The 27,915-nt window shown below is 40.0% G+C and overlaps 1 protein-coding gene across 4 annotated transcripts in view; it reads right to left on the bottom strand.

Moving 5' to 3' along the window:
• LOC124718963 (F-box/LRR-repeat protein 7-like) overlaps positions 1 to 27,915 on the bottom strand; it is a 130,362-nt gene that overhangs the window by 31,110 nt on the left and 71,337 nt on the right. For all 4 annotated transcript variants that reach the window (XM_047244629.1, XM_047244631.1, XM_047244630.1 and 1 more), the window contains one exon: positions 19,247 to 19,432. In XM_047244629.1, the coding sequence (XP_047100585.1) occupies positions 19,247 to 19,432 (186 nt within the window). The remainder of the gene's footprint in view (positions 1 to 19,246; positions 19,433 to 27,915) is intronic.

Genomic DNA, 27,915 nt, shown 5'->3' on the forward strand with positions numbered 1-27,915 from the left:
ATTAAGTAATTGTGGCAGTTGGCACATCTGAATAAACTGCTGCAGCGGTGTGTTCTGTTTCCCTGAAAATTCACAAGTTGACAGAAGTACCATTAAATCTGACCACATGACAGACAGCTGCTGTCACATGGGTGAGGAATTAATATCGTGTACACTTAATAGCTAATGCAAGAAACTAAACTGCCACAACTGTTTGTTAATAGCTGATTAACCTTCTAAGTGACATTGGTTTCTAAGTTGGTAGGCTTGACATACAAGTGGACAAGTGAGTAATGGTATGAATATTTGCCAATGTCCTTCAAGGTACTTATCTTCAGAGCTGGTTTTGTGTTTAGCTAGCATTTGTTGATTGTGCATTTACTCCAGTGAAATCTGCTGCTATAAATGAACAGTAAGTTCAGCTGACAGTAACATTACCTACATTACAAAGTATAAAATTAATATGGGAGTCCTTATTGACCATATTGACAGCTATTTTTTCCATGCTGTACATGTAAGCATATAATATTGTTCCACACATTAACTTGAAAATGTTAGCCTATAGTTAGAAGCATCATACTGACATTCATGAATATTGTTTTTAGATCTATATGAATGATTTCAAGGAGATGTCATACTTCTATGGTAGGTTAAGTTCTGGTTATTGTATAATATACTACTGGGAAAAGGCAACAAGAGAACACGCAGGAGATTCAGAATTCGGAAGACAGACTGATGCAGATGACGTAGCTTGTATTTCCATAGTTTCAAACACTACTGCAGTAGCTGATGATGATCTGAATAATACTGTGTCAAGTGGACCTGTGGGTGAAATGTTTAGTGAAGCAGGAAGGAGAGACTGCCTTTGCTTCAAGAAGCATTTCATAATCAAAAAAAATTGACTCTGGTACTGAAGTGGTTGCAAATTTGGGTAAATATGGTGAACGCATTATTGTGGCCAAGATAGACACAAAGCCCATGACTACCACAGTAGTACAAGTTTATATGCCAACTAGCTCCGAAAATGAAGAGACTGATGAAATGTATGATGATATAAAAGAAATTATTCAGATAGTGAAGGGAGACAAAAATTTAATAGTCATGGGTGACTGGAATTCAATAGTAGGAAAAGGAAGAGAAGGAAACGTAGTAGGTGAATATGGATTGGGGGGAAGAAATGAAAGAGGAAGCCGCCTGGTAGAATTTTGCACAGAGGATAGCTAACACTTGGTTCAAGAATCATAAAAGAAGGTTGTATACATGGAAGAGGCCTGGAGATACCAGAAGGTATCAGATAGATTATATAATGGCAAGACAGAGATTTAGGAACCAGGTTTTAAATTGTAAGACATTTCCAGGGGCAGATGTGGACTCTGACCACAATCTATTGGTTATGAACTGTGGATTAAAACTGAAGAGACTGCAAAAAGGTGGTAGTTTAAGGAGATGAGACCTGGATAAACTGAAAGAACCAGAGGTTGTAGAGAGTTGCAGGGAGAGCATTACGGAACGATTGACAAGAATGGGGGAAAGAAATACAGTAGAAGAAGAATGGGTAGCTTTGAGAGATGAAATAGTGAAGGCAGCAGACGATCAAGTAGGTGAAAAGATGAGGGCTAGTAGAAATCCTTGGGTAACAGAAGATATATTGAATTTAATTGATGAAAGGAGAAAATATAAAAATGTAGTAAAAGAAGCAGGCAAAAAGGAATACAAACGTCTCAAAAATGAGAGCGACAGGAAGTGGAAAATGGATAAACAGGGATGGCTAGAGGACAAATGTAAGGATGCAGAGGCTTATCTCACTAGGGGTAAGATAGATACTGTCTACAGGAAAATTAGAGAGACCTTTGGAGAAAAGAGAACCACTTGTATGAATATCAAGAGTTCAGATGGAAACCCAGTTCTAAGCAAAGAAGGGAAAGCAGAAAGGTGGAAGGGGGGCTATACAAGGGCGATGTACTTGAGCACAATATTATGGAAATGAAAGAGGATGTAGATGAAGATGAAATGGGAGATATGATACTGTGTGAAGAGTTTAACACAGCACTGAAACACCTAAGTGGAAACAAGGTTCCAGGAGTAGACAAGATTCCATTAGAATTACTGACAGCCACCTTGCTCAGTCCTTAAGAAGTCTTCTGCGAGAACACAATTACACCATTCAATAATATTCTAAATGTCCACTTCTGCAGACACACGCATACACACACACACACACACACACACACACACACACACACACACACACACTGTTCACTGTTCGATAATGTTGAACTGAGTATTCTGCATATTTTGTCATTTCCTCTCTTCTGACAGACAGCAGGTCTATGGTGTGCCCCACATGAGGATTCAACTCTCTTGTCAAATGGAGGTACAAAGGTTAGAACTTTAATAGTACACTGCTGTAGAGATGCAATACTGTAGCAGAGACAAGACACGACAAATCAAATTATGTTGCAAATACCACACGTTAGTTACGTACACCAACCTCACCTCAGCACAAAGGGAATCATCCGATCACCACCATGCACGTGTTTAGTTACAAGAATGATGGAGCCTCATTTAGTGGACGGTTTGATGTAGTGGTGTCGCTATGGTTTCAAAACAAAAACAACTGAACTGGACACAAACTGATTTCACAGCAAGACAGTTCCACTGAAGTAATCGAGAGTCTTGCGAGGCATACGCATCCCTTTACAGAAGTCAGGGTGAAAGGTTCCAATGGGGTAGGCCAAAAACGTGGCAGACATTCGTCGACCAGGTTGTACACGTATAAGTGAAGTACTGTCTACTCTTATTGCGTTGCTCATCAGTAACAGACACCAAGAATTTGTGAGGTGGCCCGAGAGAGAGGATTAACACATACGACAACATTTCACATTCTGAAAGAGTGCCTAGGCATGAGAAAAGTTCAATCACAGTGGATCCCACACGATTTGACACAAATCCAGAAATAGCTGCTGTTATATTTAGCCAGCCACGGGCTACTTCTGGCACAATGTCTGCATCCTAGGGGCTTGCTTACCCTCAGTTCTCAAGCATTGCTCTGTTGAGTATTTACAAATTCATGCGGCATACTGTGTCGTAGATACGGTATCCCTTACGAACAATCTGCTTGCACAAAAATCGTTGCAGGTGCCATCAACCACATTTCCGAGAAGCGTGCACCTCGACAAACAGTGGCACTGCTACTGTGGGACCAGTATGCTCAGCGGGTCAAGTGATCGCCATTCTCCCACGGGTATCCTGTACTTGGCATACAGAAATCCTCCAGCAGGCAGCAGTACACTGTGCTCAGTTCTGAGCCAGAAGATGGCTGCACTTCACAGCCCACCAGTTGGAACTTCACTGAGACTGGCCCAGACACTCACACCTACATTGCCATTCTGCACCGACATGACTCCGTATCGAGCCGTCACCATACCGAGCTGTCACTGCAGCGTGCCCCTCCGTGTCGAGCTCCCTCCGAATGGTGCCATCTCCCCATCGAGCCGTCCCCGGCGTCGAGCCGTCCCCGGCGTCGAGCCGTCCCCGGCGTCGAGCCGTCCCCGGCGTCGAGCCGTCCCCGGCGTCGAGCCGTCTATATGCTGCGGTGCCTCCACTTCGAGCTATCACCGCACTGTGCTGACTCTGTGCCTCGCAGCCTCCGCACCATTCTGTTTTTGCACCACTTCATCTCTGCATCGAATCATCTAGACCTCCCATTTCATCTAGACCTCTCCGTGCATTGGCGTCTGCACGTTAAGACAACGTAACATGACTCACTCCACTGAGCTGCAAGCTTGACATATCATCCCTTACTGCCATACGGATGACTCACCCCACTATTCTGTCTCCACTGCACCACCTTCTCGTCGTGCCATCTTGGCACCACGGCACCATAATGCCAGTCGTTGCACCACACAGAGCCCGACGTGGCAGAATGTGTTGCACTACAGACATTGCTCAGATATGCACTGGGAACTGGTTACACATTAGCAGATTTGTTTATGCTTTTCTTAATGACAGTGGATGGTCTTCAGGTTCTTATACAGAACTACAGATGCTGTTAATAACTGTGTACATAACTGCAACTGTGGCAGTCCTCGGGGATTGTGCACCATCCTTGCTACAGTGTCTGGATGTGAAAGCTGTGAAGAGATGCTGCTTATATCCTGCTGGAATGCTACAAACATGAAGGAGAGGTCCCAGAACGAGATTTTCACTCTGCAGCGGAGCGTGTGCTGATACGAAACTTCCTAGCAGATTAAAACTGTGTGCCGGACCTAGACTCGAACTCAGGACCTTTGCCTTTCACAAGGTTCGCAGGAGAGCTTCTGTGAAGTTTGGAATGTAGGAGACAAGGTACTGGCAGAATTAAAGCTGTGAGGATGCAGGTCATGAGTCGTGCTTGGGTAGCTTAGTTGGTAGAACATTTGCCCGCGAAATGCAAAGGTCCTGAGTTCGAGTTTCGGTCCAGCACACAGTTTTAATCTGCCTGGAAGTTTCATGAAGGTGAGGCTTTCTTACTTCCTATCATTGCACTCATCCCCCCCATGAACCATGGACCCTGCCGTTGGTGGGGAGGCTTGCGTGCCTCAACGATACAGATAGCCGTACCGTAGGTGCAACCACAACGGAGGGGTATCTGTTAAGAGGCCAGACAAACGTGTGGTTCCTGAAGAGGGGCAGTAGCCTTTTCAGTAGTTGCAGGGGCAACAGTCTGGATGATTGAATGATTTGGCCTTGTAACACTAACCAAAACGGCCTTGCTGTTGTGGTACTGTGAACGGCTGAAAGCAAGGGGAAACTACAGCCATAATTTTTCCCGAGGGCATGCAGCTTTCCTGTATGGTTAAATGATGATGGCGTCCTCTTGGGTAAAATATTCCGGAGGTAAAATAGTCCCCCATTCGGATCTCCGGGCGGGGACTACTCAAGAGGATGTCGTTATCAGGAGAAAGAAAACTGGCATTCTACGGATCGGAGCGTGGAATGTCGTGGAATGTCAGATCCCTTAATCGGGCAGGTAGGTTAGAAAATTTAAAAAGGGAAATGGATGGGTTAAAGTTAGATATAGTGGGAATTAGTGAAGTTCGGTGGCAGGAGGAACAAGACGACTGGTCAGGTGAATACAGGGTTATAAATACAAAATCAAATAGGGGTAATGCAGGAGTAGGTTTAATAATGAATAAAAAAATAGGAGTGCAGGTAAGGTACTACAAACAGCATAGTGAACATATTATAGTGGCAAAGATAGACACGAAGCCCATGCCTACTACAGTAGTACAAGTTTATATGCCCACTAGCTCTGCAGAAAGAAATTGAAGAAATGTATGATGAGATAAAAGAAATTATTCAGGTAGTGAAGGGAGACGAAAATTTAATAGTCATGGGTGACTGGAATTCGACAGTAGGAAAAAGGAGAGAAGGAAACATAGTAGGTGAATATGGATTGGGGGTAAGAAATGAAAGAGGAAGACACGCGGTAGAATTTTGCGCAGAGCATAACTTAATCATAGCTAATACTTGGTTTAAGAATGATAAAAGAAGGTTGTATACATGGAAGAACCCTGGAGATACTAAAAGGTATCAGATAGATTATATAATGGTAAGACAGAGATTTAGAAACCAGGTTTTAAACTGTAAGACATTTCCAGGGGCAGATGTGGACTCTGACCACAATCTATTGTTATGAACTGTAGATTAAAACTGAAGAAACTGCAAAAAGGTAGGAATTTAAGGAGATGGGACCTGGATAAACTGACTAAACCAGAGGTTGTACAGAGTTTCAGGGACAGCATAAGGGAACAATTGACAGGAATGGGGGAAAGAAATACAGTAGAAGAAGAATGGGTAGCTCTGAGGGATGAAGTAGTGAAGGCAGCAGACGATCAAGTAGGTAAAAAGACGAGGGCTAGTAGAAATCCTTGGGTAACAGAAGAAATATTGAATTTAATTGATGAAAGAAGAAAATATAAAAATGCAGTAAATGAAGGAGGCAAAAAGGAATACAAACGTCTCAAAAATGAGATCGACAGGAAGTGCAAAATGGCTAAGCAGGCATGGCTAGAGGACAAATGTAAGGCTGTAGAGGCTTATCTCACTAGGGGTAAGATAGATACAGCCTACAGGAAAATTAAAGAGACCTTTGGAGAAAAGAGAACCACTTGTAAGAATATCAAGAGCTCAGATAGAAACCCAGTTCTAAGCAAAGAGGGGAAAGCAGAAAGGTGGAAGGAGCATATAGAGGGTCTATACAAGGGCGATGTACTTGAGGACAATATTATGGAAATGGAAGAGGATGTAGATGAAGATGAAATGGGAGATACGATACTGCGTGAAGAGTTTGACAGAGCACTGAAAGACCTGAGTCGAAACAAGGCCCCCGGAGTAGACAACATTCCATTGGAACTACTGACGGCCTTGGGAGAGCCAGTCCTGACAAAACTCTACCACCTGGTGAGGAAGATGTTCGAGACAGGCAAAATACCTCAGACTTCAAGAAGAATGTAATAATTCCAATCCCACAGAAAGCAGGTGTTGACAGATGTGAAAATTACCAAACTATCAGTTTAATAAGTCACAGCTGCAAAATACTAACGCGAATTATTTACAGACGAATGGAAAAACTAGTACAAGCCAACCTCGGGGAAGATCAGTTTGGATTCCGTAGAAATGTTGGAACACATGAGGCAATACTGACCCTACGACTTATCTTAGAAGAAAGATTAAGGAAAGGCAAACCTACGTTTCTAGCATTTGTAGACTTAGAGAAAGCTTTTGACAATGATGACTGGAATACTCTCTTTCAAATTCTAAAGGTGGCAGGGGTAAAATACAGGGAGCAAAAGGCTATTTATAATTTGTACATAAACCAGATGGCAGTTAAAAGAGTCGAGGGGCACGAAAGGGAAGCAGTGGTTCTGAAGGGGTGAGACAGGGTTGTAGCCTCTCCCTGATGTTATTCAATCTGTATATTGAGCAAGCAGCAAAGGAAACAAAAGAAAAATTTGGAGTAGGTATTAAAATCCAGGGAGAAGAAATAAAAACTTTGAGGTTCGCCGATGACATTGTAATTCTATCAGAGACAGCAAAGGACTTGGAAGAGCAGTTGTCAGAATGGACAGTGTCTTGAAAGGAGGGTATAAGATGAACATCAACAAAAGCAAAAAGAGGATAATGGAATGTAGTCGAATTAAGTCGGGTGATGCTGAGGGAATTAGATTAGGAAATGAGACACTTAAAGTAGTAAAGGAGTTTTGCTATTTGGGGAGCAAAATAACTGATGATGGTCGAAGTAGAGAGGATATAAAATGTAGACTGGCAATGGTAAGGAAAGTGTTTCTGAAGAAGAGAAATTTGTTAACATCGAGTATAGATTTAAGTGTCAGGAATCGTCTCTGAAAGTATTTGTATGGAGTGTGGCCTTGTATGGAAGTGAAATGTGGACAATAAATAGTTTGGACGAGAAGAATAGAAGCTTTTGAAATGTGGTGCTACAGAAGAATGTTGAAGATTAGGTGGGTAGATCACGTAACACAATTACAGGTGTCCTGGAATTTTTTGAAGAGGCCTCATACATTAAGAACAAAGAAAACAAAAGGAAGAAAAGAGAAGGAAGAGAATGCAGTTAGCCGTCCACGTATGAAGGCAGGAACTTTAATGGTGATAGTTTTTGTCATTGTTGTTGTTGTCTTCAGCCCAAAGACTGGCTTGATGCAGCTCTCCATGCTAATTTATACTGTGCAAGCTCCTTCATCTCCCAGTACCTACTGCGACCTACATCCTTCTTAATCTGCTTAGTGTATTCATTTCTTGGTCTCCCTCTACGATTTTTACTCTCCACGCTGCCCTCCAATGCTAAATTTGTGATCCCTCGATGCCTCAGAACAAGTCCTACCAACCGGTCCCTTCTTGTCAAGTTGTGCCACAAACTCCTCTTCTCCCCAATTCTATTCAATACCTCCTCATTAGTTATATGATCTACCCATCTAATCTTCAGCTTTCTTCTGTAGCACCACATTTTGAAAGCTTCTCTTCTCTTCTTGTCCAAACTATTTATCGTCCACGTTTCACTTCCATACATGGCTACACTCCATACAAATACTTTCAAAACGACTCCCTGACACTTAAATCTATACTCGAAGTTAACAAATTGCTCTTCTTCAGAAACGATTTCCTTGCCATTGCCAGTCTACATTTTATATCCTCTCTACTTCGACCATCATCAGTTATTTTGCTCCCCAAATAGAAAAACTCATTTGCTACTTTAAGCGTCTCATTTCCTAATTTAATACCCTCAGCATCACCCAATTTCATTCAATTACATTCCATTATCCTCGTTTTGCTTTTGTTGATGTTCATCTTATATCCTCCTTTCAAGACACTGTCCATTCTGTTCAGCTGCTCTTTCAGGTCATTTGCTGTCTCTGACAGAATTACAATGTCATCAGCGAACCTCACAGTTTTTATTTCTTCTCCATGGATTTTGTCCATAAAGAACAGTAATCTGTCAATCAATTTTGAGACTTTTCATGCCTTTTGCTCACAGAAAGTGAATCACTGTCCATATCTCATATTTGGTGGGGTTTTCAATTAACAAGAGGCATTTTTAATAATCATAAAGAAAGCTAGACACTGACAAATGCTTTCATCACATCACTGCCAGTAGTAGCCAGTGCGAGGTATCAGAATGTACCCGTGGATCACCGACGCAGTACTTTAACTGTCATATCTAAATTTACAATTCCACTTACAGCTATACTCAGGAAAGAACAGAAGTATATGCCAGAGGATACTTCCATTTTACCACTTATTAGGGCTTCTTTCTGTTCCATTCACGTATAGAGGACTCCTTAAATATCTCTGTGCACACAGTAATTAGTCTGTTTTGTCTTCATAAAAACAATATATAGGTGGTTGTAGTATGCTCCCATACTCCTCATTTCGCACCAGTTCTAGAAACTTGTGCGTCATAGCTGGCATCTTTCCAATGCAATTTCTCACAAGCCAAACAAACCTATGAACACGTGTGCTGCCCTGCACTGTATAAATTCAAATTCCCATGATAATACTACCCAGTATAGCTCTCACACAATTAAGCAATATTGTATGATGGGTCACACCAGTATTTTATAACCAATCTGCTTTTTAGCCTTCTTGCATTTGTCCAGTATCCGATCCATGAATAGAATTCTGCCACCTGCTTTAACTATGACTCATCCTAAGTGATCAATCCATTTCATATTACTACATCTTTTTCTATTTGGGGAGCAAAATAACTGATAATGGTCGAAGTAGAGAGGATGTAAAATGTAGACTGGCAATGGCAAGGAAAGCGTTTCTGAAGAAGAGAAATTTGTTAACATCGAGTATAGATTTAAGTGTCAAGAAGTCGTTTCTGAAAGTATTTGTATGGAGTGTGGCCATGTATGGAAGTGAAACATGGACGATAAATAGTTTTGACAAGAAGAGAATAGAAGCTTTCAAAATGTGGTGCTACAGAAGAAAGCTGAAGATTAGATGGGTAGATCATATAACTAATGAGGAGGTATTGAATAGAATTGGGGAGAAGAGGAGTTTGTGGCACAACTTGACAAGAAGGGACCGGTTGGTAGGACTTGTTCTGAGGCATCGAGGGATCACAAATTTAGCATTGGAGGGCAGCGTGGAGGGTAAAAATCGTAGAGGGAGACCAAGAAATGAATACACTAAGCAGATTCAGAAGGATGTAGGTTGCAGTAGGTACTGGGAGATGAAGGAGCTTGCACAGGAGTGTAGCCATGTATGGAAGTGAAACATGGACGATAAATAGTTTAGACAAGAAGAGAATAGAAGCTTTTGAAATGTGATGCTACAGAAGAATGCTGAAGATTAGATGGGTAGATTACATAACTAATGAGAAGGTATTGAATAGAATTAGGGAGAAGAGAAATTTGTGGCGTACCTTGACTAGAAGAAGGTATCGGTTGGTAGGACATATTCTGAGGCATCAAGGGATCACCAATTTAGTATTGGAGGGCACCGTGGAGGGTAAAAATCATAGAGGGAGACCAAGAGATGAATACACTAAGCAGATTCAGAAGGATGTAGGTTGCAGTAGGTACTGGGAGATGAAGAAGCTTGCACAGGATAGAGTAGCATGCAGAGCTGCATCAAACCAGCCTCAGGACTGTCCAGGTATTTAAATGAGTTCGAGTCAAGTTTTGCCTCATTGCTGTTATAGTCATAGCACAGTGCACTTTTTTGTTTTGTGAAATGCAAAATTTTACATTTATGAACATTTGAAGCAAACTGCCAGTCTTTTTGAAATCTTACTAAAATCTGACCGGATATTTGTGCAGATTTTATTACGCAATACTTTGTTAAGCACTGAGGTGACAAAAGCCGTAGGATACCTCCTAATTCCGTGTCAGATCTCCTTTCGCCTGGTGTAGTGCAGCATCTTGACGTGCATGGACTCGACAAGCTGTTAGAAGTCCCTCGTGTAACTACTGAGCCGTGTTGTCTCTATAGCCGTCCCTAACTGCAAAAGAGTTGCCGTTGCAGGATTTTGTGCACACACTGACGTCTCGATTATGGCCCATAAATGTTCGATGGCATTCGTGTCGGGCAATCTGGGTGGCAAAATCGTTCACTCTAACTGTCCAGAATGTACCTCAAATCAGTCGTGAATAACTGTGGTCCGATGACATGGCGCATTATCATCCGTAAAAATTCCATCATTGTTTGGCATTTTGAAGCACATGAACAGCTGCAAATGGTCTCCAAATAGCCAAACATAACCATTTCACATTCAATGATCAGTTCAGCTGGACCAGAGGACACAGCACATTCCACATAAACATAGCCCACACCATTATGGACCCACCACCACCTTTCACAGTGCCCTATTGACAACTTGGAGCCACAGCTTTGAGGGGTCTGCGCCACATTCTAACCCTACCATCAGCTTTTAACAACTGAAATTGGACACATCTGCACAGCCCACTGTTTTTCAGTCATCTATCGTCCAACTGGTACGCTAACGAGCACGGCAGGCAATGTCGTGTTGTTAGGAAAAGTCACTTGCGTTGGCCGTGTAACCAATTAACACCAGCTTTTGCCATTTTGCCCTAATTGATATGTGTGTTGTATGTTTGAAACTGATATCTAGGGTTATTTCGCACTGACAACTTTACACAAATGCTACCACTCTCGATTGTAAAGTGAAGGCCATCAGCCACTGCACTTCATATGGTGAGAGGTTGTAACAATCTTACTACTTAACTTGCGTTGGCCTCTGGTTCATCGATGTTGTGGATGCTGCGAATAATGAGAACATCACGAAAATTTCAAGCTCGACAAATTATTTATCGACATCAGCTGATCAACAGAGCTGACATAGGTGCAAAGCAACTGACGAAACTGAGCTAAACTGAACTGAACTGCACTGACTCCTGAAGTAAACAAAGCTTGACTGACTGCCATTGCCCACACAGCATCGCTGTGTCACTTTAAATACAATTTCAACAATCGCTACCATTGTTAATTTATTACAAAATGTAACTTACAATTAAAAACAATTTCATCTAAACTAACTGCTGTTACATTTGTACAGGTTATAAAATATAATGTCAAATACCATAATATTTTTATCATCATCTTGGTTTTATGTGTGAAAATTAATTCACAATCTGATGTCAACAATTACTTTGATTTTACTTTAATTTCGTAATTAGTGACTGTATGGATTTTATTGCTGACATTTGTTCAAAGTATACACATTGTGCTTCACCACATTACGTAAATTAAATACACACATTTTCTCAAATACCGGAATTTCGTAAATTTGGGTATAACTAACAAGAGGTAAATATCTGCATAAGTTACAAGCATCATTAATTTCAATTAATTACATAAAAATGAATAACGAATGAAATGGATAACGACTGTTATTTTCATTTGAATCATAATGAGGTTTTTGTGTTAGTGAATTTACAAATTGCAATTGTGGTAATTAGAGGCACTAGTTATTTATGCTAACATTTCCACAGCATCTTAATATTTGTTGCTAAATATTTATTACTTCAATTTCACGATCTGGTATTTAATTTGGCATATGTACATATTTTTGTTGTTGTGGTCTTCAGTCCAGAGACTGGTTTGATGCAGCTCTCCATTCTACTCTATCCTGTGCAAGCCCCTTCATCTCCCAGTACCTACTGCAGCCTACATTCTTCTGAATATGCTTAGTGTATTCATCTCTTGGTCTCCCTCTACGATTTTTACCCTCCACGGTGCCCTCCAATACTAAATTGGTGATCTCTTGATGCCTCAGAATATGTCCTACCAACCGATACCTTCTTCTAGTCAAGGTACGCCACAAATTTCTCTTCTCCCTAATTCTATTCAATACCTTCTCATTAGTTATGTAATCTACCCATCTAATCTTCAGCATTCTTCTGTAGCATCACATTTCAGAAGCTTCTATTCTCTTCTTGTCCAAACTATTTATCGTCCACGTTTCACTTCCATACATGGCTACACTCCATACAAATACTTTCAGAAACGACTTCTTGACACTTAAATCTATACTCGATGTTAACAAATTTCTCTTCTTCAGAAACGCTTTCCTTGCCATTGCCAGTCTACATTTTACATCCTCTCTACTTCGATCATTATCAGTTATTTTGCTCCCCAAATAGAAAAACTCATTTACTACTTTGTTGTTGTTGTTGTTGTTGTTGTCTTCAGTCCTGAGACTGGTTTGATGCAGCTCTCCATGCTACTCTATACTGCGCAAGCTTTTTCATCTCCCAGTACCTACTGCAACCTACATCCTTCTGAATCTGCTTAGTGTATTCATCTCTTGGTCTCCCTCTACGATTTTTACCCTCCACGCTGCCCTCCAATACTAAATTGGTGATCCCTTGATGCCTCAGAACATGTCCTACCAACCGATCCCTTCTTCTGGTCAAGTTGTGCCACAAACTTCTCTTCTCCCCAATCCTATTCAATACTTCCTCATTAGTTATGTGATCTACCCATCTAATCTTCAGCATTCTTCTGTAGCACCACATTTCGAAAGCTTATATTCTCTTCTTGTCCAAACTATTTATCGTCCATGTTTCACTTCCATACATGGCTACACTCCATACGAATACTTTCAGAAATGACTTCCTGACACTTAAATCAATACTGGATGTTAACAAATTCCTCTTCTTCAGAAATGCTTTCCTTGCCATTGCCAGCCTACATTTTATATCCTCTCTACTTCGACCATCATCAGTTATTTTGCTCCCCAAATAGCAAAACTCCTTTACTACTTTAAGTGCCTCATTTCCTAATCTAATTCCCTCAGCATCACCCGACTTAATTAGACTACATTCCATTATCCTTGTTTTGCTTTTGTTGATGTTCATCTTATATCCTCCTTTCAAGACACTGTCCATTCCATTCAACTGCTCTTCCAAGTCCTTTGCTGTCTCTGACAGAATTACAATGTCATCGGCGAACCTCAAAGTTTTTATTTCTTCTCCATGAATTTTAATACCTACTCCGAATTTTTCTTTTGTTTCCTTTACTGTTTGCTCAATATACAGATTGAACAACATCGGCGAGAGGCTACAACCCTGTCTTACTCCCTTCCCAACCACTCCTTCCCTTTCATGTCCCTCGACTCTTATAACTGCCATCTGGATTCTGTACAAATTGTAAATAGCCTTTCGCTCCCTGTATTTTACCCCTGCCACCTTTAGAATTTGAAAGAGAGTATTCCAGTCAACATTGTCAAAAGCTTTCTCTTACTACTTTAAACGTCTCATTTTCTAATCTAATACCGTCAGCATCACCCGATTCAATTCGACTACATTCCATTATCCTCGTTTTGCTTTTGTTGTTGTTCATCTTATATCCTCCAAAAAAGTCAGTCCATAAGTTTAAGTAAACGCAATCAACAATAAAGCAAGAATCAGCTTCATTTTTCAAGGAACTCCTCGACAGCATAGAAGGAGTGCCCCTTAGGAAACTCTTCAGTTTTGATTTGAAAATGCGTGGATTACTGCTAAGATTATAGAATTCGAGTGATAGCTTATTGAAAATGGATGCAGCAGTATACTGCGCACCTTTCTGCACAAGAGTTAAGGATGTCCGATCCAAATGCAGGTTTGATTTCTGTCGAGTATTAACTGAGTGAAAGCTACTTATTCTTGGGAATGAAAATACCCAGACTCATCAACAGACATCGACAAGAGGTTCGCGAACTTACACCACTTATTGCTAGAACCACCCATTTCCGAGCCAAAAAATATCATTTTAGAATGGGAAGAGTTAGCCCAAAATATAATACCATATGACAACTGAACGAAAATAAGCAAAGTAGACTAATTTTCGTGCCGAACGATCACTCACTTCAGATACCGTTCGAATAGTAAAAATGGCTGCAATAAGTCTTTGAACAAGATCCTGAACGTGGGCTTTCCACGATAGTTTACTATCTATCTGAATGTAACTTCCTGGCACATTAAAACTGTGTGCCGGACCGAGACTCGAACTCAGGACCTTCGCCTTTTGCGGGCAAGTGCTCTACCATCTGAGCTACCCAAGCACAACTCACGCCCCGTCCTCCCAGCTTTACTTCTGCCAGTGCCTTGTCTCCTACCTTCCAAACTTTACAGAAGCTCTCCTGCGAGAGGAGAGCTGCGCAGGAGAGCTTCTGTAAAGTTTGGAAGGTAGGAGACAAGGCATTGGCAGAAGTAAAGCTGTGAGTACGGGGCGTGAGTCGTGCTTGGGTAGCTCAGATGATAGACCACTTGCCCGCAAAAGGCAAAGGTCCCGAGTTCGAGCCTCAGTCCAGCACACAGTTTTAATCTGCCAGGAAGTTTCATATCAGTGCACACTCTGCTGCAGAGTGAAAATCTCATTCTGGATCTATCTGAATATCTAGAAATATATCGAAAAACAAAGATGATGTGACTTACCAAACGAAAGTGCTGGCAGATTGATAGACACACAAACAAACACAAACATACACACAAAATTCAAGCTTTTGCAACAAACAGTTGCTTCATCAGGAATAAGGGAAGGAGAGGGAAAGATGAAAGGATGTGGGTTTTAAGGGAGAGGGTAAGGAGTCATTCCAATCCCGGGAGCGGAAACCTGTCCTTTTTTCCCCCTAAGGTAAGACTTTCCGCTCCCGGGATTGGAATGACTCCTTACCCTCTCCCTTAAAACCCACATCCTTTCGTCTTTCCCTCTCCTTCCCTCTTTCCTGATGAAGCAACTGTTTGTTGCGAAAGCTTGAATTTTGTGTGTATGTTTGTGTTTGTTTGTGTGTCTATCGACCTGCCAGCACTTTCGTTTGGTAAGTCACATCATCTTTGTTTTTACATATATTTTTCCCACGTGGAATGTTTCCCTCTATTATATGAATATCTAGAAATTTGAACTGGTCAGTTTCACTAATCATATGCCCATTCTGTGAAAGTAAAATGTCAGGTTTTGTTTAATTGTGTGTTAAAAACTATAAAAACTGAGTCTTACTGTGGTTTAGTGTTAGTTTATTTTCTACAAGCCATGAACTTATGTTATGAACTGCACTATTTGAAACCTAGCCAATGTTGCACACAACATCATTTACTACCAAGCTAGTGTCATCAGCAAACAGAAATATTTTAGAATTACCCATAATACTAGAGGACATGTCATTTGTGTAAATAAGGAACAAGAGTGGCCCCAAAAAAAAAATGGTTCAAATGGCTCTGAGCACTATGGGACTTAACATCTGTGGTCATCAGTCCCCTAGAACTTAGAACTACTTAAACCTAACTAACCTAAGGACATCACACATATCCATGCCCAAGGCAGGATTCGAACCTGCGACCGTAGCAAGAGTGGCCCCAAAACTGATCCCTGGGGCACCTCCCCCATTTGACCGTACCCCACTCAGACCCCACATTACAGCCATTCTCAACATTGTGAATAATGACCTTTTGCTGTCTGTTGTGAAAGTAAGAGGTGAAGCAATTGTGAGCTACTCCTCGTATTCCATAATGGTACAACTTATGGTTCAATATTATGTGTTCAACACAATCAAATGCCTTAGTAAAATCAAAAATATGTCTAGCATTCAAAACATTTTGTTTAACCCATCCAATATCTCACAGAAGAAAGAGAATATAGCATTTTCAGTTGTTAAACAATTTCTAAAGGCGAAATGTACATTTGATAGCATATCATGTGATATAAAATGATCAATTATTCTTACATACACTGCCTTTTCAATAGCTTTAGCAAACACTGATGGCATAGAAATAGGTCTAAAATTGTCTACATTATCCCTTTTTCCCTTTTTATGAAGCAACTTTACTACTGAGTACTCTAATTGTTCAGGAAACTGACCATTCCTAAAGGAAAAGTTACAAATATGACTAAATACAAAGCTAACATGTGCAGCACAGTACTTTAATATTCTGCTAGGCACTCCATCAAATCCATGAGAGTCCTTAGTCTTCAGTGATTTAATTATTGATTCAATCTTCCCCTTGTCTGTATCACAGAGGAGTATTTCATACAATCTCAGAAAGACAATATTTTGCCAAGAGTGTTATATGATTCCCTGTAAAAAGTAAATTTTTATTTAATTCACCAGCAGTGCTCAGAAAATGATTGTTAAATACTGTACATATATTTGATTTATCAGTAACAGAAATATTTTTACTACGAACTGACTTTACATCGTCGACCTTGTGCTGCTGACCAGACACTTCCTTCACAACTGACCATATGGTTTTAATTTTGTCCTGTGAATTAACTATACTATTTGCATACCACATACTCTTTGCCTTCCTAATAACATTTGTAAGCACCTTACATTACTGTTTGTAATGGGCTACTGTAGTTTGGTTGTGTCACTTCTAATATTTTGACAGAATTCCCACTTTGTTCTACATGATATCCTTATCCCACTAGTCAGCCACCCAGGCTGCCTTTTACTGCAAGTACCCCATTTAGAACGTTCTAATGGAAAGCAACTCTTAAAGAGCATGAGAAATGTGTTAAAGAAAGCATTATATTTGTCATCTATGTTATCGGCACTATAAACATCCTGCCACTCTTGTTCCTTGACGAGGTTCAAAAAACTCTCTATTGCTGTTGGATTAACTTTCCTACATAGTTTGCAATTATATGTGACATTTGTTTTAGCACAAAAGCCTTTTAGTGTTAAAATTCGTGCCTCATGGTCTGAAAGACCATTCACCCATTTACTAACAAAGTACCCACCTATTAATGAAGAATGAATAAAAATATTGTCTATGGCTGTGCTACTGTTCCCCTGCATCCTAGTTGGAAAAAACACAGTCTGCATCAGATCATATGAATTTAGGAGATCTACCAACATCCTTTTTCTTGCACTATCATATACAAAATTAATATTGAACTCACCACATATAACTAATTTCTGGTACTTCCTACAAAGTGAATCAAGAACCCCCTCTAGCTTGAGCATAAATGCTCTGAAGTCAGAGTTAGGAAACTTATAAACAACAACAATTAGAAGTTTAGTTTCACTAAATTCAACTGCCCCTGCACAACATTCAAATATCTGTTCAGTGCAGTGCTGTGATACATCTATGGGCTCAAATGGAATACTGTTTTTTACGTACATAGCCACTCCCCCACCCTGCAAGAAACTCCTTGAAAAACAGGCAGCTAATCTGTATCCTGGTAAAGGAAGCCTCTGAATTGGCAAATTATTTAAGAGGTGCTCTGATGTACCAATAATTTCAGTCAATATCTATAAGCAGTTCACTAACTTTATGTCTAATATCTCTTTTATTTTGATGAAATATGCCAATTACTTTTCTGCTTGGAAACATTACATCTTCTGAAGGTGAGCCCTTAGTTAGAGGGACTTCCTTTAAGCAGGTATACCTATCAGCTGACTTCAATCTAAAAAAGGTGCAGTTCTAACACCAACTACTACAGGAATTTTTCCATGAGTAATCCCACCACATCCACTATACTGTCACCTATAAGCTTTGCCAGCCTCCCCTTCCCACATCTACTGAGGTGCAAGCCATGCCTAGTGAAACCCAATCTACTGATAGACTCAACTGGCACCACCGCAATGTGACCCTTGCCCTCTGCCATCAGCGCCCTCCCCAGCCCCATGTCTAAGTGCCTAACAGCCACATTAAAATGATGCTGATAATGACACTGAAACAGTTGCACGAAATGCACATTAGTCCCACCAGTTTGAGTAGCTATCTTTACCAGGTCACACCTACATCACACTCCCCGTCCCTATCGGGACTGTTCCCTGCTCCGCCCACTATCACTACCTGATCCTCCTCTGTAAAATTAAATTCCTACATAACTCCCTTATACTGTCAGTCACCTGACTCAATCCTGCACTAGGCTTCACAATGCAGGTGACCTGGTACTCACTCCCCAACACTTCCTGCAACTGTTAGCCCACACATCTATCAAGTGAACTACCTAGTGGCAGAACCTTCTCCTTTCTGTTAGGGTTTGCAACTGACCTAGGCCTCCTAATTGCTGAGAACTGCTGCATGTTCCCTACATCTACAGCTACAAAAGGCTCCTCTCCACTCAACGCTGACAGTTGGAAAAATCTATTGCATATACACAAAGTATAATTGTCTGAATACCTCCTCTTCCTAGCTGCCTTCTTGCCAACCGCCAGTTCCCATTCCCCACCACCATTTACCCTCCTCAACCTATCTGGTTACTCCTTTGCCCATTGTAACTGCACCTGAAGTGCACAGATCTTATGCTCCTGCTCCTCTATCAACTTATTTCTACCACAGATTCTCCATTCCCAGGAGAGGATCTTGCTAGAATGTGCATAACACTATCCTGTGACTTTTGTCACTTCAGTGCTGATAACTGCATTATCTGCAAAATGCCTGAGATTACTATTAATATTGTCTATGAAGTCATTAATACACAATATGAACAGCAACTGTCCCAACACACTACCGTGCCATGCCTGAAGTTACTTCTATCTCTCTCAATGCTTATCTGCCTAAGCTAACATGTTGCAACCTCAATCTGGTCACAAATTCTGTTGATACTCCACATGATAGTACCTTCATTAACAAGTGTAGGCGCGATACAGACTCAAATGCTTTTTGGCATATGATACATACATAGAAAACACTCCTTGCATCCACCTCTGGACATCTCTGGGCGTGTAATTCTGTGAACATATACTGCAACAGTCCAAAATACATAAAAAGATTTATGCTTAAAATAGTATTAATGATAAGTAGCTTACTTAAATGCAAGAGACATCACTTGAGGTGCGTGTGGAGACACCCGTTCAGCACGCAGCTCTTGAAGATTGTGTAGCTCACCGAGAGCTTCGAAAACCTCAGCCTCCATCTCGGGTGGCACATTGTAATGGAGTAGCCGCAGTTTTCTGACTGAAGTGTTATGCTGTTTCAGCAGAGTCACAACACACCTGTTGGCAAATGACATTTCATTTTTTAAACAATGGAAAATCCAGAATGGAATGTAACAATACTATTGCAGCAGTGTACCGTACGTCTCTAGAAGAGCGTAGCGTTCCAAAGGATTGGAAAAGGGCACAGGTCATCAATGATTTCAAGAAGGGACGTCAAACAGATGTGCAGAACTATGGACTTATATCTCTAACGTCAATCAGTTGTAGAATTTTGGAACACGTATTATGTTCGAATATAATTACTTTTCTGGAGACTAGAAATCTACTCTGTAGGAATCAGCATGGGTTTAGAAAAAGACAATCGTGTGAAACCCAGCTCGCGCTATCGTCCACAAGACCCAGAGGGCCATACACACAGGTCCCCAGGTAGATGCCACGTTTCTCGACTTCCGCAAGGTGTTCGATACAGTTCCTCAGTCATTTAATGAACAAATGGACTATCAGACCAATTGTGTGATTGGATTGAAGAGTTCCTAGATAACAGAATGCAGCATGTCATTCTCAATGGAGAGAAGTCTTCCGAAGTAAGAGAGATTTCAGGTGTGCTGCCGGGGAGTGTCATAGGACTGTTGATATTCACAATAAACATAAATGACCTTGCAGATAACATCAGAAGTTCACTGAGGCTTTTTGCGGATGATGCTGTGGTATATCAAGAGGTTGTAACAATGGAAAATTGTACTGAAATGCAGGAGGATCTGCAGCGAATTGACGCATGGCGCAGGGAATGGCAATTGAATCTCAATGTAGACAAGTGTAATGTGCTGCGAATACATAGAAAGAAAGATCCCTTATCATTTAGCTACAACATAGCAGGTCAGCAACTGGAAGCTGCTAATTCCATAAATTATCTGGGAGTACACGTTAGGTGTGATTTAAAATGAAATGATCATATAATCATATAAAGTTGATCATCGGTAAAGCAGATGCCAGGCTGAGATTCATTGGAAGAATCCTAAGAAAATGCAATCCGAAAACAAAGGAAGTAGGTTACAGTATGCTTGTTTGCCCACTGCTTGAATACTGCTCTGCAGTGTGGGATCCGTACCAGATAGGGATGATAGCATAGATAGAGAAGATCCAACAGAGAGCAGCGTGCTTCATTACAGGATCATTTAGTAATCGCGAAAGCATTACGGAGATGACAGATAAACTCCAGTGGAAGACTTTGCAGGAGAGACGCGCAGTAGCTCGGTACGGGCTTTTGTTGAAGTTTCGAGAACATACCTTCACCGAGGAGTCAAACAGTATATTGCTCCCTTCTACGTATATCTCGCGAAGAGACCATGAGGATAAAATCAGAGAGATTAGAGCCCACACAGAGGCATACTGACAATCCTTCTTTCCACGAACAATACGGGACTGGAATAGAAGGGAGAACCGATAGAGGTACTCAAGGTACCCTCCGCTACACACCGTCTGTGCCACTCTCAAACAGCCCACGGGACAAATGAACACTTAAATCTTTATGTGTGAGCTCCGATTTCTCTCATTTTATTATTATAATTCCTCCCTATATATGTGGGTGCCAACAAATATTTTGGTGATTAAAATTTCATGAAATATCCTGCTCCAGCAAAAATCATCTCTGCTTTAATGATTGCCACCCCAGTTCGCATCTCATATCTGTGGCACTTTCTCCCCTATTTAGCAGTAATACAAAACAAGCTGCCCTTCACTGAACTTTTTCGATGTCCTACCTGATGCCGATTCCACACCACTGATCAACACTCCAGAAGCGGGCAGACAAGTGTAGTGTAAGCATTCTCTTTATTAGACCTACTATATTCTCTAAGGCCATGTCCTCCATAAGCAACAGAAGCGACTGACAGTGATAAAACACAACCGCGAGTGTAGTTACGGAAGTGTCCTACAAGGGCGGCATCTTGTGTCGCTGCCTGTCTCCCGCTGCAACTGGTGACATTTGAATTCAAACGTGTTTGAATCTTGTCACTGCAGTACACGTGACAGAGAGCGAGAGCCATATGTCTTCTCGGCAAAGTAGTGGAGCGGATGTGACAGCAGCTATGAAATACTTATCATCCAATTTTAAGAAAAGTATTCAGTGAAAAAATTTGATTCTTCCACATCTTATAGCTTGATATCTGTGCACGATAAAGGTCTGAATTTGTTTTTGTCATAGTTACTGTGCTGCACAAAATTTTTAAGAATTTGCACAGGTAAAATCACATTGCGTAGACTTTCCGTATAGTTCACTTAACGCCATACATTATTACATATGAAATGTAACCAATATATCTAAATTGTGTTTAAAGTTGAGACCTGAATGATATCTATTTTCATTCTTGAGATATCGGTTGTTATATCTGCGAACGGGTCACTCACAACGCATCCGTACCTTTCCTCTGCTTTGGGAATCGAGTGGTCGTAAAAATCGTCGTATCTCACAAACAGTTCAAGATATCGAAACGGTGATTGTTGGAAATGACAGCACACAGTAAGGAATACTTTATCATATGATTAACACGTGATATGTTTTTGCAAATGCATGAGCAGAGTGAAACCAAGACTCCCTATAAATTACAACATGAGGTTTTGTCCGAATTTTCATAGCCAAACAAAGAGAGATAAACAGGTAAACAAGATATCAAAGTGACCAACGTGAGGTCTAGTTTTGGATGAAAATATTTAACTGCTTCAAAGTAATCAGGGTAATTAACAAAACCTTAATTAGTGAGTTGACGGAAAATTGAAATATTTTACGAAAAGCTGCTGCCAAGCTATGTAAATGAAGTATCAAAAATTTCATCTGTTCAAAGCCTAGCTATTTTGCACATAGAAGGATAAATTGGTGTGGTATTTAAATGTCAAAACGGCTTCCTTCGAATCAGTACATTAGGAAGGCAAATGCGGAGTCAGTAGGACTGAATAAAACTTGAAAATAAAAAATTGAAAGAAATTGTCAAATATTTTATGAAATGATTTGTGTAAAAGAAATAAGTAGATCAGAGAAACGTTCCATGTGCCTTTGAATGATACTCAAAACCATGAACAGAAAATGAGGTGCACCAAACATTTTCCTAATATTTTTTATTTCATACATTTAGACAAACGTTTGACTTTAGTTTCAAAAATTTTGTATGCTTTACTTTTACAGACTATTTAGATGAATAGAAACGCTTGGCTTTAACACCGACAGCTGATGAATTATGTTTGAAACATCAAATATCTGTAAAATTTCATGGTTCATTGTAATTTATTAGGAATTAAATTTGTTTGATATACTGGGATAGGTGTGTATACACTTAAAGATCAAGTTATTTGGCAAGACCTTAAAAATATACTTAGCAATGCAGTGTAAATAGTACACATAAAAATTTGTAGGGACCGATGCTGTCAGCAGTTTGGTCCCTTAAGCATTCACACACATTTTGAAAACTTTGTATACAGAATTGTAACTGAGTCAGTTAAAACCTGGGACCTTTCCAAAGCATGTAATCACAAACCGTAATGCTACCACTACACCACAGCTAGCTATTGATTCCAATTAGCAATCAGTGCATTTATTTATGCATTTAGGGTAGTTAGTGATGTAGTCAGTCATTCTTCTGCATTTATTGGCTGTTAAAAGTTCTTGATCATGTAAAAAACATTCATATTTAATTTATTGATAAGATAGTTGAACACACTCCTGCTCATTCACGTGTATTCGAAGAATTTGCCTGGTAATCTTTGTAGTTGATGATATTTATGAAATTCTCCATGGAGATTCTTCCCTTTGTAAATATCATACACAGCATTCCTTTTTGCTTTATTTTCTTAAGCAGACCTAATTCTATAGCCTTACTCTCGAGCTACAGTATTCTATAGGTTAGGGATGCCATTTTATAGAAACAGCTGGTTGGCTCTAAGCAGCCATCTTGTAGCGCGACAAGGTCACTCGCACGCAGGACACCCGAGCTTTTCGCCTCGATGCTGCTGCTTGTCACTGGAGTGTCGCATATCCAGACATCGCTCGCTGTCGGTCGCTTTTATTGCTCATATAGGGCACGGCCTATGTGTTCAACCAGTAAATCACAGTCGTTGGCTTTCTTTCCCCTCAACATTATTATGTCATCATGACAATTTAAATTATTCGTGATCGTAATCACTATGTATTTAGTTTAATTTACAGTGTATAGATTTGTGTGATTATCTTGTAACAAATTCAGTGGATTCATTTCACACTTTTCATTATTCATAGTCAACTGTCACTTCTCGCACCATATACGTATCTTGCCTAAATCATTTTGCATTTTGTTTTGATCACCCGAGGACTTTACAAGATGGTAAATGACAGCATCACCTGCAAACAGATCGCACAGGAACAACAGAGGGCGAAAAAACTTCCTTGGGAAATTCCAGATATTACTTCTGTTTTAGTCTGTAACTTTCAGACAATTATGATGAACTGTAACATTTCTGAAAGGAAATCACCAATCTAGTCACATAACTGAGATGACACTCCTTAGACACACAATTTGATTAGAAGTCACTTGTGAGGAAATTTAAAAAAATATGGAACATCCCCAGAATAAAGAGTTAGTTGTATTTCAAAAGAATGAGATTGTCTGTATCTGTGTTGGCTTTCCATCAATAAATCTTTTTCTTTGAGGTGATTCATACCGTTCTTGGAAAAAGGCACAGGTCACACTTGTCTACAAGAAGGGTAGTGGAAGTGGTTTACGAAACTGGCGTCTAATGTACTGGACGTCGATTTGTTGTATAATCTAAGAACATATTCTGAGTTCAAACATAAGGAGGTATCTTGAACAGAATGACCCCCTTAACACCAACCGGCAGGGGGTCCAAACAAATTGATCCTATGAAACCCAACTCTCACTTTTCTCACGTGACATACTGAAAGCTTTGGATCAAGGCAATCACATAGATGCTGTATTTCTTGATTTCTCGAAAGCATTTTACTCGATACCATTCTTCATTTGTTGTTAAAAGTGTGATCATATGGAGTACCAAGTGAAATTTTTGATTGAATTGAGGACTTTTTGGTAGATGGTATGCAGCATGTTATCTTGGATGGAGAGTCATTATCAGATGAAGTAACTTCCAGTGCAACCCTGGGAAGTGTGTTGGTATCCTTACTGTTCATGGTGTATATTAATGGCCTCGCAGACAATACTAATATTGGCCTCACTGTTTTTGCAGATGGTGCAGTTGTTTATAATGAAGTACTGTCTGAAAGAAGCTGCATAAATATTCAGTCATATATTGATAAGGTTTCAAAGTGTGCAGAGATCAGCAACTCGCTTTAAATGTAAAATTCTGCCCTTCACAAAATGGAAATTGTAGGATCCTATGACTATGATATCAGTGAGTCACTGATGGAATCAGCCAACTCGTACAAATAAATTTCATGTGGATCCACGCTGATCAAAGAATCCCACAGAACATCTGTTTTTCACAAACTGCGAATTTACAAAATTTTACAAATTTTCCTCAAAATATGAAACTATTTATTTTTAAGCAAAATTGCAAAATAATCATCAAAATTGTGGAATCACATCATTTGAAGTTAACTGCAGAAATTGATTTGAGTTATATCAATGAAAACTGAATATCAATGAGAACTGATTCTACATCACTTCAATATATAGTGATATACCTGAGCAGCCATCAGGTTGTTTGCTGATGATGCTGTCATTTAATGTCTAGTAAAGTCATCAGAAGAACAAAACAAATTGCAGGACGATTTAGAAAAAACAAACTGTATGGTGCAAAAATTGGCAACTGACTAAGTAATGAAAAGTATGAGGTCATCCACGTGAGTGATAAAAGGAATCTGTTAAACTTGGGTTACATGACAGCTCAGTCAAATCTAAAGGCTGTAAATTCAGCTAAATACCTAGGAATTACTATTACAGACAACTTAAATTGAAAAGAACACATAGAAAATGTATTAGGGAAGGTGAACCAAAGACTGCATTTTTTGGCGTAACACTTACAAGATGCAACATATCTACTAAAGGGACTGCCTACACTAAGCTTGTCTATCCTGTTTTTGAGTACCTTTGCGTGGTGTGGGATCCTTACTGGATAGGATTAAAGGAGTACATCAAGATAGTTCAAAGAAGAGCAGCACGCGTTATGTTATCAAGAAACAGGAGAGAGTGTCACTGACATGATACAGGATTTGGAGTAGACATAATTAAAACAAAGGCATTTTTCGTTGCGGTGGAATCTTCTCTTGAAATTTCAATCACCAACTTTCTCCTCTGAATAAGAAAATATTTTATTAACACTGATCTACACCGGTAGAAATGATCATCATGATAAAATAAGGGTAATAGAAGGTAACACAGAAAGATATCAATGCCTGTTTTTTACGCACACTGTTCGAGATTGAAATAATAAGATAATTATTGTGAAGATAGTTCAGTGAACCCTATGTCAGGCACTTAAGTGTGATTTGCAGAGTACCCATGTAGATTTTATTGAGTTGAACAGTTCATAAGGTGAGGGACCCTCCATGGTATACAGTACAAAACAGAGGTTACTGCATAATAGGTGTAAAACAAAGTGTAAAGTCGTAGATAGAGACAACCTAAAGAAATTCTGGTTGTATGTAAAGGCTGTTAGTGGACCAGAGTTAGTGTCCGGTCCATAGTGAATGAGACAGGAAATGAAATTGAGGGTAGTAAAGCAAAAGATGAAATGCGTAACTCCATTTTCAACTGTTCCTTTACAAAGGAAAATCCAGGAGCATTGTCCCAATTTAATCCTCGTATCACTGAAAACAAAGATGAATCAAATAAGTGTTAGTGTCAGTGGTGTTGAGAAACAGCCGAAATTGTTAAAATTGAACAAAGCTCCAGGACTCGCTGGAATCTCTGTCAGATTCTATACTGAATTTGTGATTGAGTTAGCCTCTCTCCTAACTATCATCTATCATAGAACGCTCGAACAAAAAACTGTGCACAGTTCTTCACATCACACCCATCTACAAGAAAGGCAGAAGAAGTGATCCACAAAACTACTACCCAATATCCTTGACATCAATTTGTTGTAGAATCTTAGCACATATACTGAGCTTAAACATAATGAGTTATCTTGAACAGAATGGCCTCCTCAATGTCAAACAGCAGGAATTCTGAAAACGTCGAGCATGTAAAACCTAACTGGCACTTTTCTCACATGACAAATCGTAAGTTTTGGATCAAAGCAATATTTCATGATTTCCAAGAAGCATTTGACTCAGAGCCACACGTACTCATATTGTCAAAAGTATGATCATATGGGGTATCAAGTGAAATTTGTGACTGGATTGAGTACTTTTTGATAGGGAGGATGCAGCATGTTATATCGGATGGGGAGTTGTCAGCAGATGTAGAAGTAATTTCTGATGGTGCTCCTGGGAACTGTGTTGGGACCCTTGCTGTTCATGTTGTATATTAATGACCTGACAGACAATATTAATAATAAAATCAGCCTTTTTGCACATGATGCAGTTAGCTACAATGAACCACTACTTGAAAGAAGCTGTGTAAGTATTCAGTCAGATCTTCATAAGATTTCAAAATGGTGCAGGGATTGGCAACTTGCTTTAAATGTTCAGAAACGTAAAAGAAAAAACTAAATGTACTGTGACTGTAATATCAATGAGTCACTGTTGGAATCTGCCAACTCATTCAAATACCTGAGTGGAACATTTTGTAGGGATATGAAATGGAATGATCACACATGTTCAGTCATGGGTAAAGCAGGTGGTTGACTGTTTTATTCTACTGGGTAAGTACAATGAATCTACAGAAGAGATTGCTTACAAATTACACGTGCAGCCGTTTCTAGAATATTGCTCAAGTGTGTGGGACCCATACCAGTTAGGAATAATGGGGGATATTGAATGTATATAGAGAAAGGTGGCCCAAATGGTCAGAGGTTTGTTAGATCCACGGGACACTGTCACAGAGATACTGAAGGAAATGTAATGGAAGACTCGAAGAGAGACGTAAACTACCCCAAGAAAGTCTATTGATGAAGTTTCAAGACCTGGCTTTAAGTGATGACAGCAACTTCTTATGTATCACTCACATAGGAATCATGAGGATAAGATTAAAATAATTATTACAAGCACAGAGGCATTTAAACAATCATTCTGCTGGACTCCATACATGGGTGGAACAGGAAGAAACCCTAATAACTGGTACAACGGGAAATACCCCCATCACAGTGGTCTGCAGAGTATACCATATTTACTCAAATCGAAGCCACACTCGAATCTAAGCCACACCTGAGAAATAAGACTCAAAATGAAGAATAAAAAAATTTCCCGAATCTAAGCCGCATCTGAAATTTGAGATTTGAATTTCAAGGGGAGAGGAAAGTTTTAGACCGCACCTCCAAATCGAAAGAAAGTTGTTCCATTGTAACACTGGACACAATTTAGGTCGACTGGATGAAGATACAGCTACAGTAGTTCAGTTCAAGTAGTAAGCTTAGCAGTTAAGCTTTACCAGCTAGCC

Source organism: Schistocerca piceifrons, chromosome 10, assembly GCF_021461385.2.
Source record: "Schistocerca piceifrons isolate TAMUIC-IGC-003096 chromosome 10, iqSchPice1.1, whole genome shotgun sequence".
Lineage (NCBI taxonomy): Eukaryota > Metazoa > Arthropoda > Insecta > Orthoptera > Acrididae > Schistocerca > Schistocerca piceifrons.